The sequence below is a fragment of the Nothoprocta perdicaria genome, unplaced genomic scaffold (assembly GCF_003342845.1).
Source record: "Nothoprocta perdicaria isolate Ctin4 unplaced genomic scaffold, notPer1 scaffold_48, whole genome shotgun sequence".
Taxonomy (NCBI): domain Eukaryota; kingdom Metazoa; phylum Chordata; class Aves; order Tinamiformes; family Tinamidae; genus Nothoprocta; species Nothoprocta perdicaria.
In genome coordinates this window covers 348,114-369,357 of record NW_020455732.1, presented here as the reverse complement: position 1 = coordinate 369,357, position 21,244 = coordinate 348,114, and the positions used below count along the sequence as shown (strand labels likewise).

The window sequence follows — 21,244 nt, the reverse complement described above, 5'->3', positions numbered from 1 at the left end:
CTGTGTTGTAAAGTAAAAAAGATAAATAAATAAAAAGGTATTAAAAAGTGATTTTTTTTTTCTTCCTTAAAGCCTTTGAAAGCTTTGATAATATTCAAATGAGGAGTTTTTCATATGCAAGCGACATTTGTTTAAGCCTCTCTCTCTGATACTGTAGCAATCATTTTTTATTTCTGCTCTTTGAGTCTTTCCAGCAGACCAGGGCAGAGAGCATCATCTAATAACAGCCAAAATTATTCAAAGTGGTGTTTATCTCTTTGCTCTTTGTAATTGCCATAGTTTATTTATTTATTTTTATCTTAATTGTCACATGGGGGAAATACACAGAAAGACTTCCTGCTGCTTAGAATCAGTAAACTGGAAATGTGTTGAATCACACCAATTAGTAGAAACACCAACAAGGGCAGACATATGCAGATGACTACACTGACATCTTCCTCACAAGTTGTCCTCTTTGTCAGAATTTGAATGGTGGAAGATAACTAATAAATGGCATTTTTTTTCCTTTGGGAGGTAGCAGGGATTTGTGGTTAAACTCTTGTCACTGGTCAAGTTCCTGGCTGTGTTTGCAAAGCATTTTTTGATGTTACACATGTCACCAAATTTTCCCACACATCAGAACATTATCTATTATTTAGGTGATAACCAGCATTTATTCTCCCCCTTTTGCCTCATCTCCTTGTACATGCATTCTTACTTTTGTTCTGAGCTTCACAGCCGTAACTCTTGTCCATTGTAAAGTATTGAGTAAATTGCAGAGATTTTTGAATTATAGTTGATAAGAGCTTGCACAGCTGTGTGACATAAAGCTATTTAGGGGAATGATCCCAGGTTGGAAATATTTGGTATTTGTGGAAGACCTTTTTCAGTGGATGGTGATTCTCTTGGTTTTAAAATGGCTATTATGCCCTTGATTTTGGAAGATTTTGTTCTTCCAAGGAGACCAGGATTTCTAGTAAAGAGATGCTTTGGATGCTGAGCACAAGGTGCCTATGCATAGAGATCTCAGCCTGAATGCTGCAGCACTAAGCTCTACGGTAATATCTCTGCACTGAATATAAAAAGCAAAAGTGTTTCTTTTTTCATTTTCCCCTCTATGATYTGTTTTTTATTCCTTCCCATTCTACCTTTACCTATCTCCTTGGTAAGACCAATTATGGTTGCTTGTATCAGTACTTATACCCAATAATTTTGCTCATTGTATTCACCACCAGTAGCTTGATTTCTCTCTCTCAATCCTGTTGCAGCTTACATGCTACGCATACCATTGCACTAACTAAAAGYAGGATGTATCTCGCATAACTTTACTTATCTATGAGAGAGTCACTCTAGGCTTTCTTTATTCTCCACAGTAAGAAATAAGCACTTTGAGGGTGAAATTCATCTCACCTGTTTAATTTGACCACTTCAGAAAGTGATGACTCACCCCATGGAAATGCCGATTCCTCTCTAGTGATTATAAAGACAGCCTACATCATTAGCTCGGATGTAGACATTTGGTTGAATTAACCCAGAATAAGAGCCCTGGCTATGAATCAGGACTCCAGTATGCTTGACGCTGAATAAACTCCAAACAAAATGTTCCASTCCTAATGAGTCCATGTTATAAGACCGGAGATAAATGGATACAGTCAGAGAACACTGAGATCATAATGGACAGTACAGAGAGCTAATGGCCTCAGCATGAAAGCGACTTAAACTCTATCAGGTCTTTGAGGAGGGATTTGAGGAACAGTGTCATCTCCTTTGAGTGTGGTAAAACATTGCTCAGATGAAGGGAAATCCCCCAGCAAAAGGACATACAGGATTTGGGCTGAAGCCCTATCATTTTTGACAGGAGAGCCGAGGTCATTAGCCAGGTAGAAGCGGGAACTAAATCTCTAGTAAAAAATCGTGATGAATTATAAAATATTTTGATAGTGAAGATAGGTTTTGGGGAATTCAAAGAGAAAAAGTGTTAAGGTTAAAGCCAGTGATCAAGAGGCAAGCTAATGAGAGCAAGAGGTTTATCTATGGAAATGGATGAATAGATTGTACTTTTGAGATCTTATTCTGGAAAAATAACTGGAAAATAGTAGGGAAATGTCTAAATGAAAGGTAACACCCAAGCCATTGGTGAATGATAGGGAAGAAAACTACATTTGTAATGCTTTAATACAATACTGGACAATAGCTAACATAAAGTACTGGACAGTGTCCATTTTGGATGGAAAATATGGCATGCTGACTTTCGATGTCAGCCTGGAATCAAAAAAAACCAAAACTTCCTATATCTGTCTGAGGAAGGAAATAACTCTGGGAACAGCAATGATGCTTCCATAACAATGTTATTCTGACAATTTCCCTTCTTATTTTTYCTTCTTTTAGTTTTGCTCGTCCAGGGAAAGGATCATGGCTTGGTAAAGGCAATCTGGAGACAGGACCAGACCAGTCCAGTATGTCCTTAGAGAATCTAGTTTTTGGTGCTGGCTACTGCAAACCCACTTCTTCAGAGGTAAGGAGAGCAGATAATGAAATTTTCATCCATTTGGTCCTACAKAGTCAGCATTATCTGAGTAAGAATGTGCCCTGGATTATGTGCTAGTACAGACAGTTTATCTGAAGAAGAAGAACCCTTCAAGCATTTCTGTATGACTTGCCTGATGCTTGGATACACAACTCCTGTGTTTTCAGCCCTCACCTATACCATCTACTTAGAAAAGTGCTCAGGGTGTATGGATTATCAGTTAATGGATTTCCAATGACAATTTCAAAGAGGGATTCGTCTTACCAGGAGTCTGCTCTAGAGATTAATTAATCACTTGAAGATCTTACCTTTCAGATCTTATGTGCACCAATAGAAATGAGTCATTATAAATGTTGTAATTAGTAGTAGGTCAAAATTGGCAACAAGAAGCTAGACTTGAATAGGATTGTGCCTGGAGCAGTGATGAAGGAGTATTGTGCATGTTGATGAAGGGTTTTCATGCACCTTACTTTACTCAAAGCAGGTTCCACAGTTTGTGCRTGCTTTTGATCTTGATACTTACTACAGGTGATAAGCAGAGCTTGTGCACTTTTTAGTACCAAGTTGTTTGGAAAATACTGATTAATACACTTTTTTCTTGTTTATTTATTTGTTTTGTAAAGGGTAATAACTTTGAGGGTTTTTTGGTGATGGTAGTGTGTTTTTTTTTTTCCTTTTTTTTGATCAAAACTCTTTTCTGAGATCTCGAAGGTCAACTTAGAACACTGGAATTATCAAGTGGTATGAAGCCCTGGTTCAAGGATCCCGATTAACATGCTACTCTGAACTTTCCTCAGCCTTTTCTGCTGAAGCTCTCCAGTTTTACATAAAAATACACTACCTTARAGAGACTGGTGCAGAACAATAATCAGAGAATTAACCCAGACTGTAAGAATATTTGGCCTGAAGCTACTGTCCTGACCATTGGATTATTATATGCTGTTGGCAAGCAAACTGACCTCATTCTCTGCTTGGTAGACAGTCATATCATATACATTTTAATAATTTAAGTGTTTATCTTAAGAGACTAATCTTTGTATATATGTATCACAAAAGAGAGGAAGACTTATCTGAACAGTAGTGACTTTTATTCATTATCCTCTGGGTGAAACTCYATTCTATGAGAATAAGTCGAATTACTAGTGTTCCATTCCATTTATTCGTTCAGTCCTCATGGAAAAATCTTAGTCTAATGTTGAAGAGAAARCTCAATTCCTGACAATGATTGCTTCAGCTACAAACATCATTTTCTACCCATCTATATTGACTGATCTTGTTTGATGAGAACATAATTATTATACTAGCAGTTGCCTATTAAACAGTGAAGTTCCTTTCTATAATGTATCAAGTAAACATTCTATCATGAACCCGCTTTAGCACTTTGTTGTACTGCAGAATGTCACACATTAAACAGAAATACAGTGCTGGACACTCCACCTCCACCTGGTCAAAAATGCATTTGCTTAACTTTGAAAACCTGCATTAGCCATGATATCCACTCTTAATCTGAACATTTAAATTTAATAGACTGTGATGGCCTTTTTGCAAATGGTTTCCATGATGTATGATGACTATTTTCCTTGTCTTAATGTAAAAGAATCACTGACTAGGAGCTAAGAAACTACTGTGTAGTTGGRCATAATGTCAATTCCAGTAATTCTGGGAACAAAATGATACTACCCTTGTATTTCTACCCTTGCAGACATGTTTTTTGTTCCTTTAACCTCTAAAGGCATATATMTGTGGATATAAGTAACACATGAAATATAGGAAAAATTGAAGAGAGATACTTCACAGAATCACAGAATATTCAAGGTTGGAAGKAACCTCTAGAGATCATCKAGTCCAACCCCCCTGCTCAAGCACGTACACCTAGAGCATGTGGCACAGGGTGGCATCCAGGCGGGTTTTGAAGACCTCCAGAGWAGGAGACTCCACAACCTCCCTGGGCAGCCTGTTCCACTGCTCTGTCACCCTCACAGTAAAGAAGTTCCTCCTCACCTGTAGATAGAACCTCCTGTGTTTCAGCTTATGCCTGTTACCCCTTGTCCTATCRCTGGCCACCAATGAAAACGGATGCTTAATGCTTATGCTTATGCTTATGCTTAATGATCTTTGAGGGTAAAAGATAAGGCTCTTTAACTGGAAGAATAAGACTTGCACAGTGGTTTATTCAACTGCAAACACCCATAGGCCCTTGAAACTCTGATTCAGTGCCTGAATTGCCTCTGACTGGCAAAGCCAATCATTTCCTGTTTTCTCCAGCTCAATCTTTTCTATATGTTGATTATATCATTTCATTCTCACCAAAGTTATCCTCTGATTTTATTGGAGAAATCATGGACATTTCTATTTCTCTGTTAGCTGTGGCTCTTTCAGTTCCTTTGCATCTGTATGCTTCAGCTTGTTTGCTTCCCTTCGTTTCTGCTGGAATTTTAAGTCAGTTGATGTTTAACTATTGAAGATGAAGGAAGAGCTGTGTTTTTTTGTTGTTATTTTCCAGGCTATTTTTCCAGAATGCTTCCATTTTAGTGGAAACCTGTAGTGGTTAGGAATTCTGAATTATTCCCATTACATCCCTCTTTCTTCAAGACTAGGATCTGCATAACTTAAAACCCCTATACAAATGGATGCTTTGTTATATCTGAGGCACTTACCGAGCTGACGAGATTCATAGGTTCATCATAATTTATAGACATGCTCACAAAAGAAAACATTCTCACTAAGTGTTTTATACACAGTAGGTGACTAGTGACATTGTTCTGACAAGATTTCAACATGCATCTTCYGCAGAATGGTGGATGAGCTTAAGGACTTAAGCAGTGTTAACCCCTCAGGAAGGTCAGAATTGTGTTAAAATCTGATATTAATGCCATAAGGTCATGTCTTCCAGACATGTCTTGAATGTGAAGAATAGAACTTTACATAGCATCCCTTTTGTTTTGGTAATTAATGAACTTATGGAATGAATAGGTCAATTAAATTACTGTAGAAGTTTTCAGCTAATTTATATTCTCATTTGGCTTTTTTTTTTTTTTTTTTTTTTTCCTGAAAATGACTACCCTCATTTCTAAAGAGAATTTGTATCGATCACCAGCTTTTCTTGCTGCTCACTGTGATAATCTTCTGGTTTGGAACTACTGAGGTGCCAATGCTTAGTGATAGATCTAGAAGGCTCCTTGTTCAGCATTTCTGACTTCTCAGGGCAAAAACTAATCAGCTTTAGATTAAACATATTCAATTTCCTCATCTTTCCCCAGCTGACCTTTGTAGACCACAGATAGTTTCTTCATTTCTCAGCTTAGCAGAGTATATTCCATCCTGATATCAAAGCTCTAGTGGACTTTTGTTATCTCTTCCATTCATTTTCTAGTCACTTAGCAAGCAGGGATCTTCTTTTCTTCTTTCGTTTTTTCCTTCCTCCCTTCTTCCCTAATATTTTCAATATAGCTATATAGATGAGGTTTCTTAAATCAGGACAAAGAGACTTCATTTCTCTGCAATGATATGCTTTTCATTTGAAGCAAAAATAAAGACATCAGAACTATTTATTATTGATGAGTGCCTTTTGTTGTCAAATCACAGAAGGAACTTTTTTGTATCAATAAAACAATAGAAAGCTGTATGAAGAATAGGTAAATGTATTAACACATTCACAAGGTCTCCTCACCTTATAATCTATATTTATTTGGAGATAAATATAGATATACTATATACTATATACTATATACTATATACTATATACTATATACTATATACTATATACTATATATATACTTATATATATGAGTAGATTAGCACTATGTTCAAAACAGGGTCCTATCTAATGCAGACTTGGGTTATTTGAATAAAAGAAATCCATGAGCTGTATGTATCTGACTTCCCTCTTGAGCAACTAAATTCCCCACAGGTACTGGTAAATTGATTTTCCCAGTGAGGAGGTTCAAGAAAATGTTTCAGTTGTTGCAAGCTCCATATCTGCATGTAACACTGGCTCACAGTATGATCACAGCAGCCGCAAAAACTGGTCACTGAAAAAAAACATATAGAGAACATAGAATGAAACAGAAAAAAACTCTTTGCAAAACTGAATGCTGAATTAGCATGCAGACCTTTGAGGTTATATACCTTACTCTGTACCATGCACTCTCCTGTAKCCACTGTTTTCAGTATGTTTTAATGTTTTTCTGTAATATTGTATATCACTTGCCTGCTGTGTTATAATCGAGTTGAGTCAATGACATGCTACAAATTATTAATAAGCTCTGCTCACTATAATCTTATTTTCATTTGGTTAACGATTCCACTGAAGAAAAAAATGACTTCTAACTAATCAAATTTATTAGCTGTATGGCTTCCCATTAATAAGGTACTGATGCTTGATAAGGAATGTTCTCCCGTTCAGCATTCATGTAGTTATCACAATAGACTTAAAGTTTATGCATGGTTTAATATGGGGGCTAGAAGTATGTTTCATATAAAACTACATAATGGAATTCTTTCTCACAGACAATTCGTCAAAGTTTTAAGCTTTCTAGCAACATCTGACAAATCTAAGCTATTTGCAAAATGTAATTCAAATTCACATTGCCATGCCACATAGGCAACATCTGTACTTTATGCTTCTGTTATAGCTGAAGCTTCTGTTACAGCTGAAGCCATAGTCCCTCATGACACATCACTTTTTCAGCTGTTGGTCAAAGTTGGTTGTACACTGAAGAACAGTGGGTATAAGGTCCATAATGGGGACTGTAGCACACCCTGAAGGCTTTATGTAGTTGGGAGAAGAGGAATATATGATTTCAAATCCCCTCAGACATACAAATTTTTCTTTAGAGTTTCCTTCTGATTCTTTTTTAATTGAAAGAGGAAAAAAGGAAGACTAGAAAAAGAAGGAGAAGAGGAGAAGGAAGGGGAAGGAGGAGGGGAGGGAGAGGAAAAGAAAGGAAGTTGTTGTATTTCAAAAGATATTTGTTTTAGAAACAATGTGGTCATTTGTAAACTTAAGGCATAGTTAGATTTTGATTTTACTAGTGCAAAACTTGAATACTTAAAATATTTAGTGTAGCTTTGATTTGCATTTACTTCATGTAACCAATCCAAACTACAGARCTGTTCCTTACATACAAGATTTCACTACTGATTACTAATTTTATATTTTGATGTCTCATGTCTCAGATCTCTTTACCTGGATGTGAGTCTGTACCATAAAGTACATATTTTACCTGTTAGCATATGGAAATATACTAGCATGCATTTGCAATAAGTGATTTTCAAGAAACATATATTGCTTGTGCAAACTGATATTAGTTATGATTGGGGCCCCAATCCAATGCATAATTATTTTGAAATATTAAAAGAGTCAAACATACCATTCTTTATCAGATATATTGACATGTATTTTTATCAGCATGTAGGGCATCATTTGTGATAATAACTGATTAAGTTTTTCATTTTCAGTTGCCTGAAGATAAGTAGCTGATCTTTGCAAAGAAGTGCAATTGTTTTCCTTGATATAGCAAAAAACATAGTGACTAATAATATGACTTTAGTGTTCTTTAACCACTGGCACATATCTTTTTCTTGGCTGTTATTTTTTGAACTGGTACAGTCAGAGTAAAGCAAAGCAATGATCCAAATGATGGTAGAGCTCGAAATTAGGGTTAAGTTGAGATTAAGCCTAAAATACAATGTTGAAAGAATGTAATACCCTCACCCTGGATGTCCAGTGCAAATGTTTTGAAATCACCAGAATATTCCTGTGAGACTCTTGTACAGACCAGGGCAGTGATGGACTCCTCTCCTGAAGAAACTCCTTAGGCATTGCTATGATTGGACTGATAATGGTTCCTTTTTGAAAACCAGTGCAATTTGTGTAAGAAATTTGACTTTTTATATCTGCTTTTTGCTGCTGTTCTGAAATGTTTATGTATTGAAGAATAAGGTTGCCAATTCTCTTTGAAAATGTGTTTCTCTGCATCCCACTGTGAAAAACCTAATCACACCTAGACTTGCACAACTGAACCCCAATTTTGTATAGCTAATTTTGAGTAGTTGTGAACAGAGTGGTTAAAAGGCAATCTCAGCATGGAAAATTTGCTTCTTTTTCAGAGTTACCATTAAAATTATAGACTGAAGAACTTCTTTGGCTCTCGTCACCATAATTTGTCATTCTGGGACAAAAATCCATTATATGGCTTGTACTATCATTCATTTGATTGACATTTCTCCRATTAAAGCTTTGCTTCTCTCAAGTTTTCAGCATTGATTTTAAGGAAGTTTATAGGAGGAGGTTTTGAACAAATGTGCATGTTTTTTTCTGCCCTCAAGCAGAGTACACAGACAGCCTTTCTGTTCTTTGCTCTGGGCAGTGAATGTGGTGRCTGCCTACGTTTTGAACTTAGCATTTTACAGTTCAGCTTTTCTTTCTTACTTTTTTTTCCTCCTTGTACCTAGTTGAAAAATTGTCCTCATATGCCCTAAAGAACACTATAATAATTCCCACTGACTGATGGTAACAGAGCTTTTGAAATGAGACCTAATCAACTCCCACAGCTTCTGAGCTGACGGCCTTTCCAATGGGAGCACAGATGCCAACAACAGCACAGTTGAGATCTATCATCTGGAAGCTCACTCTGCTGTTGGCAGGTGTCCCAGACAGCAGCTTGGGGACTGAGGAATGAGAAAAGAGAATCCTTGTTTTTCCTACCACTTTGTCTTGTTTTGTGGCAACAAATCTTTATGTGACAGCAAGAGCTTGTGTCTCTGTTCAAAGCCATAATGCCAATCATAGCGACCCAAGAACCAGTTTCAGTTAATGTGAATTATAGGTTTTGATGTAGTGCCTGAAAAGTAACACTCAGAAATGAAGTCTTGGTGATAATAGCTCATGACAAAAGACTGTCAGTGCTTCAACCATCTCAAGTTCTCCAAAGGTCTGACAAGTTTCAACAGTCTCACTAATAAAAGAAAAAAAGAACTAAGAGACTAAAGATGGGTCAGTACATTGTGATTCTCAAAAATCCTGCCATCAGAGGTGAATGCCAATAGTCAAAGGTTTAATCAATATAAATAATTTGAAGCTTTGTGAACACAACAAAGAATATAAAAGAAGACCTTCAGGAGAGGAAAAAATCTCCTCTGAAGCTGATTAGATTTAATTACATATTTTACATATTTAAAGTATGTACTAGAATATCTTGACATGTAGCAAAAAAAAAAAAAAAAAAAAAGCAATTGTTGTTTAGAACTGGGTAGTGCTTCAAGAAAGCATGGAAAAAAAAAACAGATCTGAAATACGAAAGAAACATGTATTTTCAATCTACCCTATTTAAATCACTGTTCTTTTTTTTTCTGCCTTTTTTTTTTTTTTTCCCAACATCTGAGTAGTCCTGGACACAGGAATGTTTGCCTGTACAGAAGTTAAATGGCTTACTTGAATCAAGCGAACTTTGGAGAGAATTTATTGGTAGTAAATTATTAGATGGCAGAGTAGTGAATACAGTTAGATGTATTTGGAAATGTGACTCGGACTATGTTTTGTCTACTATTCCTGATACTGCAAAAGAACTTTGCTACTAGTCACAATTTCCATTGTGACCACAAGGTTTGTCTTTCAAGTGTATGTTTTCCACCATAATGGCATCTGTCACCAAAATGCCTGGCTTGAGCCTTCTCATGTATCTTGTAAATGCTGATTTCTTGGTTTGGTAAGAAGGGTTGAGAGAGGAAGTGGAACTAGCAATACTTTCCAAATTCCTGTTTTTAACTTGTAACAGAAAAATCTTTCAACTTCTGGATAAGAATCTATGTGAAATAGGATGAAAATGACAAATTTCTCTTTCAAATGTCTCTTTCATGACAAATTCATTGGATCTGCCAAAGAAAACAGGTTGAGTAAGCAGATTACCAATATGAACGGGAAATGAAGGACGTGCAAGTGTAATATGTTGTGACTGGGCACATTTTTTAAAAACCTCCAAGTTTCATCTCCTTGCATAGTTTGTAAATGCGTGCAAGTATTCAGGCAGTTAGACAGTCTATGCAGGTAAGAATTTAGGTCTAAAAGCTTATCTAGGGTAAGCCAGATGCAGCCAATTTGCATATAAGCTGGACTGCTTGTGTGACTGACATAAGCTTTGAGAAATAAATCTTCCAGTATGTTCAGGTTTACAATAGCATTTACCTCTGACATCTCCAACTTCAAAAAAAAAAAAAAAAAAAAAAAAAAAAAAAAAAAAAAAGCCTGCTGTATTTATTCTGTCCATGCATTCAGTCGCTGTATAATCCCAGGATACCTGTAGGTGTCATGCAACATGACAGACCATTATTACTGTGTTGTAGTCTCTGATTTCTACCAGGACAGTTAAGAGCAAAGACAGACCTGTCTTTGTTCTTCAGCATGATGTCCCCAAGCTTTTCTTAAATTCTTTTATGTGTAGGAGGAATCCATATGGCAAGTTAATGCAATATATTTCTGCTCTCTCATGACCCAGCCTAAAAGTCATTGTCATCTCACTGAATCACAGATGGTTAAGGTTGTAAGGCATCTCTAGGGATCATCTAGTCCAACCCCTCTGCTCAAGCAGAGACATCTAGAGCATGTGACACAGGGTGGCATGMAGGYGAGTTTTGAAGGTCTCCAGAAAAGGAGACTCTACAACCTCCCTGGGCAGCCTGTTCCAGGGCTCAGTCACCCTCAAAGTAAAGTTCTTCCTCACGTGGAGATGGAACTTACTGTGTTTCAACTTGCACCCRTAACCCCTTTTCCTATCACTGTCCACCACTGGCCACCAAGAGCTTGGCCCCTTCCTCCCTACATTCTCCCCTCAGGTTCTTACACATATTGATCAGATCTCCTCTCAGCCTTCTCTTCTCTGTGCTTATACTAAGCCTTGAGGCAATCTGTAAAGCCTCTCTAGGAATAAACTTTGTCTGGTGGGGTAGATGTAGAGTTGGCTGATCAAAAGCCAGGGCAAAGTGCTAACAGGTTAGGYTTCACAATTTATTTCTTATCACTCTGAAGATTTTCTCCAAAATGGTGTTGAGTCATGTTCCTGGGAGTGATATAGCCTTGTTTCTGCTCTGTATATTGCACATTTCTGGTAAATAGTCYTTGACTGGCCAGAGCCTTCAACTCAACTCCCTTTTCTCCTCTGCTAAGTCAGAAATATTTTATGTAAAAGCACAAAATGATGTCCTGCAGAATAAATTGTAAGCTACTTAAGGCTTATGAAATTTGATTGTCTTGGAGTGCAAATTACCTCAGGACTGGTGCATGTGCTATGCATAATACAGTAGRTATCTAGTGGGGTAGGAAAAATAACCTGTGAAAAGGGACTGCTTATGCAAATTTATACAGCTCCAGCTATTCAAAAGTTCTCTGTTACCTTGCAGTAAATTGTAGCAAATTAATGTAATTTTCCTTAAAGTAACACACCTAGAAAAGTTTCTGATTAGCTATTACTGCTGTTTCAGTTTTAAAATAGAAATTACAGTGTTCTAAGTATGGAAAAGGCCTACATATTGTTTTACAATTGGTTTTGCAATATGTATGTTTGCATGTATGTCAAAAAGCTATAAATAATTCATTGCCTGAGAGAAGTGAGAAGTGAGAACTTCAGCAAGGCAGCATAATGATAGCTCCAGGCATGGAGATGCTTCTTGGTAGCAAAAGGCATAGGAATCATGCCCTCCTGTATCAAAGAAAATAGATACCAGTAGTACAGCACCTAGGCCAAAGCAAAGCATTTCGCATGCAGATTGATTATTTGCAAGAAGGAAGGTGCCTCTGGCCAGAGCTGTAAATTATTCTCATTGGGAGAGAATGGCTGAAATAAAGTAGCACTCTAGAAAGAACAGATTTTGACATATAGTTATCTGAAAAATCCTATCATTCTCATTGGGTCWCTGTGAAAAATTCTCTGAAATGTTGGAACTATCTGAGGCAAAGAACTATGTTCGACAAAATAGCTGGGAAAGGAATGGGAATTGATTTACTTTATTTGGTTTTATAACAAACTTTGGGATAGGATTCTGCAAGAATCTTTCTGTTCATCATCTTYTCACAGGATATAAACACACAAAATTCAGTTAAGCTGAAAAATGGCATATTTAGAACTAACAAAAAGATTTTTTCCTTTTCTTTTCAGTTTTATAGAACATAGGTTAGCCAGTAGAGCTCATTGCCAGAAGGTGATTCTGTGAACTTAGCAGAGGTTTGCTACAGTTTTCRAAAATGACAACCCTGACAATTACTGCAGTACCTCTTCAGAAAGGACATGAACTCTGGGGTCTATGGTATAAGTCAACATTTGAGTATTTTGAAGACTACTTTGCCTGAAGACCTATCTGTCAGGTTTTAGGTTCTTTTCTTTGTTTACATCTGTCTCTTTGGTAAGTATTTGTTACTTACCTATAATCAGCAACAAAACACACATCTTGCTGGACTTCTGTTCTGATGCGTTTTGACAGAGGCTGTACAAGACAGCCTACCTTGCCCACACCTTTAGGGAAAACTGAGAAGTCGATCCTGAAACAAGTGGAAAGAGGGAGAAACACAAGAACATTTGCAAATAATAATAAAAAATAATAGTACTATCAATAGAGATGTTCTTGCTACCTACCTGTTTGTGACTCATAGGACCTCTGTTTGGTAGAAGTGTGGCTGTGTGTAACAGACTGAAAGAAACAATAAAACAACAGAATAATTTGCCTTAGTAACAAAAAGTCAGAGTGTTTAAAAAGAGAACCCTTAGAGTTTGAAGTAATTTGTCATTGCAAAATAACAACTAATATTTTCCATTTAGCTTTTGTTTGGAATTGGTGGTAAAGTTTATATTTGTCAAGTTTAGGAATAGAACAAAAGTCTCATGTTTTCTCCATTTGAGGAGAAAAAGTTACTGACTGTGCAAGCACTGCTCTGGTTATGGAAATCTCCACACTAAATTCTGGATAAGACTGACAAGCAAATAATTTGGGTGCACATGGCTGGATTCATTCACATAGCAAAATGATCTCCTAGAAAGTTACACTAAGATAATGGTGATAGTAAAAGTTATATTAGAGACCAAGCTGGTTTGAGCCAGAGGATCAGAATTTTAAGTGATCTTGACAAAGTGAAGCAGTATGAAAATCATGGGGTACAATTCATAAAGATCTTGTTCGTAAGCAAGATTATTATTCTATATTAGAAGAAAAAAATAAGTGTTCATTTTGGTAGGCAATACAGAAATGCTGTGATGTTTTGGCATGCTATTTTTTCTATTGTTTGGGTGTTTTTTGTCCTTCTTCTTTGAATTCTAGGTTCCCCAAAAAGAAAAGTTTCTTCTATTACATGATGCTTGAATACTGATTTTCCTTGTGGAATTATCAAAATAATGAAGATATTTTCTGCACAATGTTGAATTGGAAATGAAAGGGATTGGAGGAAGTTCATCATTTCATATGAGTGGGGTCAGCTTTATGTCTTTGTTCTCTTTCTTCTGCATCAAATACTCGTCTCAATGTTAATTAGAAAGCAAATGCTATTTCTATTAGTTAGTCTTAAGCCAGTTGTTAAAGAGGAAATAAAGAAGCAAAGTTTTCTTTCTTGGAGTAGCCTAGCAATCCATCTCGTCCCGACTGTCATTACTCGTCTTCCAGTATAGAACTCCAAGTAGATACATTCTCATATCTTTGCTTCATTTCTCCTTTTCTATAGATCAGGATCCATATCTGTTGCACTATTAGTATCCCAGCTCACTGTCCACACTACAGGTAATGCTGACACAATGCTGATAGGTGGCACAGTTGAGTTTACCTTTTAGCTCAGATCCTGCTGCTGTACATCACTTGCATGTGATTTCTTTTCCACTGAGATCGTATGTACCACAAGTACTTCTTCGTAAYACCTTTTTCCACCACATCTAGATTTGGGACAGAGTTTCCAAAATAAGCAATTTTTAAGACCACAGTGACATTACAGGTCYGTCTGTTACTTTATGAAAATTAATGCTCCAATGCTTGAAGTAATTAATTCCTCTATATATGGACAAAATTGCAGTTGAGTGTAGTTTTAATTTAAGAGAACAGCAGAATGTGAAGTGGATACCTTTTTTTCAGCTCTTGTACTGCTGCCTCAAGGCCTTGATGTGACTAGCCCAGTTTGTTGGAATGTTTCACTAGGTCCAAGTTAAATTTTAGCTGTGATGATCTATTGTATGAACAAAGCTATCATGGCTGCTAGAATATGCTATAGGTGTCTTTAATGACAATACTGAGTCTGATCCTGTGTTTACCAACAGGGCAAGAGCTGTGATCCCTGTCCTCTACTGCTGATGCTGCTATGTCATCATATAAGAAAGAAGCATGAATGTTTGATTACTGTGACATTCAGCTTTGAGTCAGCTTCAACTAAATTCAGTGAACATTATGGAAGGGGAAAAAAAAAAAAAACAGATTTCAGAAATTCCAAATGGAGGGGCTGTGGAGCAAGGGCACTGGAAGCTCGTGACACAGGGGTTGTGGCGTTACTCTACTTGTCTTATACCTTGCAGCCCATTGATATGCTATTTTCCTAACAAAAGAGCTTAAATACTCTAGTCGTAGGACATAGGTAGAGATATAGGGATCACTGAGTTCAGTCCACCATGTTTCTGTGGGGAAAAATGAAATTAGCATTTATCACAGAATGTTGGATTAGGWTGGATATCCCTATGGAACATCTTCTCTGCATCCTACAGATTATATATACAAGMAATATACAGACACACTCTAGGTAATTTTTAATACACATCTGCAGTGTATTACGAGGTTTGTTATAGTGCTTACATAATAAGTCTTGATGTGTTAAGACATAATAATTTGATAACTTCCAATCACTTTTAAAAATGCCTTGGGGAAAAAAAATGCATTCTTTATGAAAAAATACCTAACACATTCTTGACTTAACACATTCTCTTTTTTTTTTTTCCCCTTAGTTTAGGCATCGTATTGTAAAATCAGTTATTCTCTTAATTTTAACAGTACRTGAACCGAGCTTCAGACCTGTGCTTGGTTCCCCTGTGACAAAGAGTGGCAGCATTTAATAGAGCCTAGCATTTCTAAATAGGAAACTATGGTTCTCCCTATTRCTTTCATTAAATAAAGAGCATTTTAGAGTGACCATTTGCACTTGGCTCTCTGCATCAGAAAGTGACACAGAGCCAAATTCTCTGGTGCTTGTGGAGTGATGCCAGGGCACTATATTTAATGCCATATTGTGCCAAGCACTGCAAGAGAAATGGTATGTTCCAGACAACTGCTCTTAAATAATTCATTCATCAGCTCCGGGCTGACCCACATGCTCATGCAGAAGAAAGTGGAGTAGATTCAAGCAATCTTCTTACTTAACCCTGATCTTTTATAGTGGGGGTTGCCTAGTGGTATAGGGAAGAGTAGGCAACCTGGCAATACTTCCACCGATAGGTGGGATAGTCACTTGACTACATACCTCCTCATCTCAGGTCCATTCAGATTTTACTTTTTCTCCAGATCAGAGGATTCCCAGGGTCACACTTGACCCAAACTAATGTACATGCTGAGGTTGAAGGTCAGAAACCAACTCAAAATATTTAAAACACGTGTATTACTTGAGGGGAGATAGAGTCTACTGAAAGCTGGGATAACCTGTGGTGCTGGTCCGTTGCTTGTACCTGATTCAGGAAAGAATCACTCATATGATCTTTTGGAGCCTTATATTCCTCAGTCATAAAACAGAGAAATAATACTGACTTATTTTTGATACACTTCAAATTCTGCAAGAGACACATCACTTTATTAAATAAAAGCCTATTCATCCTTGTATGTCATTGTAGGTTATCCTTGTAGGTCATCCTTGTAGGTCATTGATATTCCACTTTTTCCAGGCTGGAATAAATATATGTCTAACATAAAAGCCTGATTCTTCCTCCAAAAGCTGGAGTATTCAGAAATAATAAAATTAGAATCTATGTTACTTCTAAGCTTTCAAAGTTTACAGACYTAAAAAAGAAAAATTCAACATTGTGCAAATTAATTCTATTTCTTTCAAAAAGCACTGAGGTGAAACTTCTCTGACTTGCTCTAAGTATCTACATCTATGTCCTAGCACATTATTCCCTAGTACATGGGCCATGGAAAGCAAAAAACATTTATAAAGAACAATGCCTCATAACATCAGTGTTTATAGCAGAAAAGATGAACTGTGCTTGGAAAATACCTTTGTCTTTCTAAGGACTATGAAAGGATTCAGGATGATTAGTTCAGTTGGAGATATTTATAGTTCAAATATGTGAAATTTACTAGATACTAATCTCACTTTTCCTCTCTGAGCAAAGCAACAGAGTGTTAAAGCTTTGGTCATTACCTCCCATGTGAGGAGACATAATCTTTTTGAAATAAAAGTATAAAGATGGTATAAAATAGAGCTGCATTTATGTGTTTATTTACTGCATCAAGATGCAAACAGCAAAATTCCTCTACCAGCCGCTAATCTGCTGCCAGTATGCCTGTGTAGCATACGAACATCTACAGTCCACCTGAAGAAGCAGGTGAACATGTTTCTCTATCGATGCATGAAAAAGTTTATTTGAAACACTTTTGGTTGTTTTCAGTTGTCTTTAATTCAATTTCTCGTTTGTTATGCCATTGAAAAGCCCTCTTTGGATGTGCACACATATGTGTGGGCAAAGAAATGTTAACCAGTTCCTTTTGAAAATTTGGCTGTTTTTATGTGTGCTGCCTGCATTACTCTGCAACAGCATGGCAGTTCCTCAGCTCAGGAGTCTATATTTTATCACAGTAACAGGAGTGGATTTGCTTTCCTTATCTGCRGGCAAACAGCATGGAATCTAATAGATAAGAAAGAACAATGTCCTAAGGTCCTATTTGATGTTCCTGCTGCGTTAATCCATTTAGAATTTTTGGATTTATGCTATGTCAATATGTCTGTATACACATTATATATGTATACATGTGTGTGTATATGTGTATATATACACACACAAATACAAATACATACACATGTGGATGTATGTATAGATACTTACAAATATACACACATTTACATACTCATATGTATTTGTGTGTGTATATATATAAACACATGCATAATGTGTGTGTGTATGCATATATATTTACTCATATACATATATGTGTGTATGTGTGTTTGTATAAAGACATTTATATAAAGACATATTTATATGGAAGAGAATGTATACACATACATACAGATACACATATACTCAAGCATACATACACAAACATACACAGACATAAATACACCTACACCCATATATATTCCTTTCTGCAATAGCTTACATTTTTTTTGCATGAAACAATGATTTGCATGGYAACCAGCCACTTGTTTGTTCCATAAATTAAATATTTTGGCATTCCTTTATCACCATTATCCAAAGGGTATCCATGTGCTTTGTAAATGTTCCCTAAAGCAGACTCTTAATACTCAAAAAATGAAGATATAGAAGAGTAGGTGCCATTTTCATATGGAAGGCTAATGGAAGGAAATAAAAGCACATGACTTCTTAACTTGTGCCAGATGATTCAGTGCTCATCTTGGAAGGCACCTATTCTAACTTTCATAAAATATCTTCCCAGCACTTAATTTCCTGATAAAAAAATGTATTTGTGGTTTTAATTTTCCCTTTAATGATGTATAACCCTAGAGTTTAAGTAGAGGAAATAGATTTTTTAATTATTATTATTCATTAGTAAAAGTATTTAAATACCTCTGTAGATTAAAGCTGTGAGTGGTTTAATGTGAAGTGCCATCATGACTGTAGTCACTGGTGATGATATATTAAGATATAACTTGACTTCCAAATGGATGGTTCCATTTTCAAAGTGAGACAGGACATAGGTTTGGGATTAACTGTTGAGACTTCAGAATTTGGCCTCATTTTATGGTACAGTGAAAGTTAAAAATTGGGCATGTCCCTAAAACAAAGGCCTGGAAAAAATTGTGCGTGGTAGAAAACCTGTTTTGCTGTGGAACTTTGAATTGTATTATATACTCTAATCTGACCATTATCTTGACTTAAAAAAAATGCAGCAAGAAATTTTCTTTGAAATGAAAAACCAAAATTCTTTGTTTCAAGAGTTTCAAAATGAGACATTTTGACCTTAGGAGCGGTTTTAAAAGACTTTCTCAAAAAAAAAAAAAAAAAAAAAAAAAAAAAAAAAAAAAAGTGATCTGTGAAACATTTTTATTTTACTAGAGTGATATTTCTAGATAGAAATTTTCCTATTGACCTGTTTCCTGGCCACTTATTTCTGAGCCGCGTATTATTAAGAAACTTACATCTTATATTTTGAGCAGACTCCTGCAGATTTTGATTTCTTACACATCTTATCTAGTGAAAAACCAAGAAAAACAGTTCAATAGATTGTCAATAACCTTTGCTGCTGCTGTTTGAATATGCTTTATTTGCTTAGAATATTGGGCCCAGGACCGTGGGACCAAGGAACAATATCCGTACAGAATAGGATCCAAAAATTGGTCACTGTAGCTCTCACAGGTAGCTCACTCTGTTTTGCTTAGTTTTGTTTTGTTTTCTACAGATATGAAAGTAAGCATTTATATCTGTGTGTTTCAGTAACTTTCCTAACATGCAAAAAAAAAAAAAAAAAAAGTATTTTTTAATCTGTTTCTTTTTTTCTTTTCTTTTCTTTTCAAAAATGATAAAGTGAGAGGACTATTAATTCATCTCACTGTCATTTCTTTTGCCACCGCAATCTGACATAAGATCTTCTGCATCAACAAAGAGTTTCTGAAGAGCTGTAGAATCCTCTTAGTCAGRGAGTTTAAAGCTGGGCTGACGGTTGTATGTTAGACAACCCATTTAGGCAGGCAGACAAATGGAAAACTGCTGGGTCCTCAGAGTCTGTATTCGTCCTGAGATGCTGAGATTTGTTCGTCTGTTCCAAGCAGCTCCACTTGCTGCTTATCTCTAGATCTTCACCGAAAATAGGCAAGGTAGGCCAGTTCTGACTGCTATACCGCTAGAGACTGCAAAACTTGTCTATTTAGTCCGGAATAATATTTTAGTATCTTAAAATTCTTGATGAGCAATATGAATCTGAATTATGAAATGCTCTTTTGAATTAGCTTGAATGTAAAGGGTCCAATTTACCAGCTGCTAGCTCTGTTACTGAATTTTTCACATAGTTAACCTGGCTAGTGAAATTACTTTAATACAAAACAAATATAAGCAACTTAGAGTATATAAAAAAGAATAAAATCTAATTGGTGTCTTGTGATATTAGATGGATCTGGTACACTAGAAATGGAGAGTCACAAATTGTTCTGTATATTAGAATAATGAAATGGCATGAGTTTTATTTAATTACAGTGTTTGCTTTCCTCAAGTCATTTTCCTATCTCTTATTATAAAGGAAAAGTACATTTATAAAGTAATATGCTCTAATTATAGTAGAAAACTGTTGACTGTAAGAGCATTACTCAGGACACCTATTCATTTAAGTGGGTCATTTATTTAACATATCAATCAGGGCTAATGTCAAGGATTTTTTTTCTTTTGTAGATGATTTTGTTTGAGTAAAATAGTAGAAGAGAAATATCTTATGCATTTCTGTTCTAATTTCGTGGGTCATTTATTGGAAGGCAATTTATCTCTACTATTTTAAAGAAGTATGTCCTTATTTGTAATATAATGGATGGAGCTACTTTAATTATAGCTTATACTGAAGCTTGACATCAAAATTCCACCCCAAGTAGCTATTTGAATTAGTACCAAACTCAAATCTGCCAGTTTCAGAAAGGTTGAGGTTTCCGCATCTAACCAAGTCATAAAGAAGGGACAAATATGAAGTTCTGTGAATTTGTGAATCCTAACTCATAATGTAACTCATAACTCATAACGTAATGTAACTCATAAATAATGCAATTCATTATTTTTATTTTCAAAAAAGGGACAGAAAGACAAGGGATAAAGATGATGACACTGTGAGGGATGACACTGTCCCTCACAGCATCCTCCTGGGCAAGCTCCRAAGGTGTGGGATAGATGTGTGGACGGGGAGGTGGATTAGGAATTGGCTCGATGGCAGGGTGCAGAGAGTGGTTGTCAATGGTGCGGAGTCCAGCTGGAGGCCTGTACTTAGCGGTGTGCCCCAGGGGTCAGTTCTCGGTCTGGTCCTGTTCAACTTATTCATTAACGACCTGGATGAAGGGCTGGAGTGCTCCCTCAGCAAGTTTGCCAATGATACCAACCTGGGAGGAGTAGCTGATAGCCCTGAGGACTGTGCTGCCATCCAGAGGGACCTGGACAGACTGGAGGACTGGGCGGTGAGAAACCTCATGAGGTTCAACAGGGGCAAGTGCAGGGTCCTGCACTTGGGGAGGAATAACCCTGGACACCAGTACAGATTAGGCGTGGACCTACTGGAGAGCAGCCCCACAGAGAGGGACCTGGGTGTCATGGTGGACGACAAGTTGACCATGAGRCAGCAGTGTGCCCTGGTGGCCAAGAAGGCCAACGGGATCCTGGGGTGCATTAAGAAAAGCRTCTCCAGCAGGTCGAGGGAAGTGATCGTCCCCCTCTACTCAGCCCTGGTGAGGCCACATCTGGAGTASTGYGTCCAGTTCTGGGCTCCCCAGTACCAGAGGGATGTGGAGCTGCTGGAGAGAGTCCAGCRCAGGGCTACCAGGATGATCAGGGGCCTGGAACATCTGCCCTATGAGCAAAGGCTGAGAGAGCT

The 21,244-nt window shown here is 36.8% G+C and overlaps 1 protein-coding gene across 1 annotated transcript in view; it reads left to right on the top strand.

Annotated features, from left to right (window-relative positions):
- The window catches only part of FAM135B (family with sequence similarity 135 member B), a 100,352-nt gene that overhangs the window by 44,883 nt on the left and 34,225 nt on the right, over window positions 1-21,244 (top strand). The window contains exon 5 of the mRNA XM_026047162.1: window positions 2,368-2,494. Coding sequence (XP_025902947.1) covers window positions 2,368-2,494 — 127 coding nt within the window. The remainder of the gene's footprint in view (window positions 1-2,367; window positions 2,495-21,244) is intronic.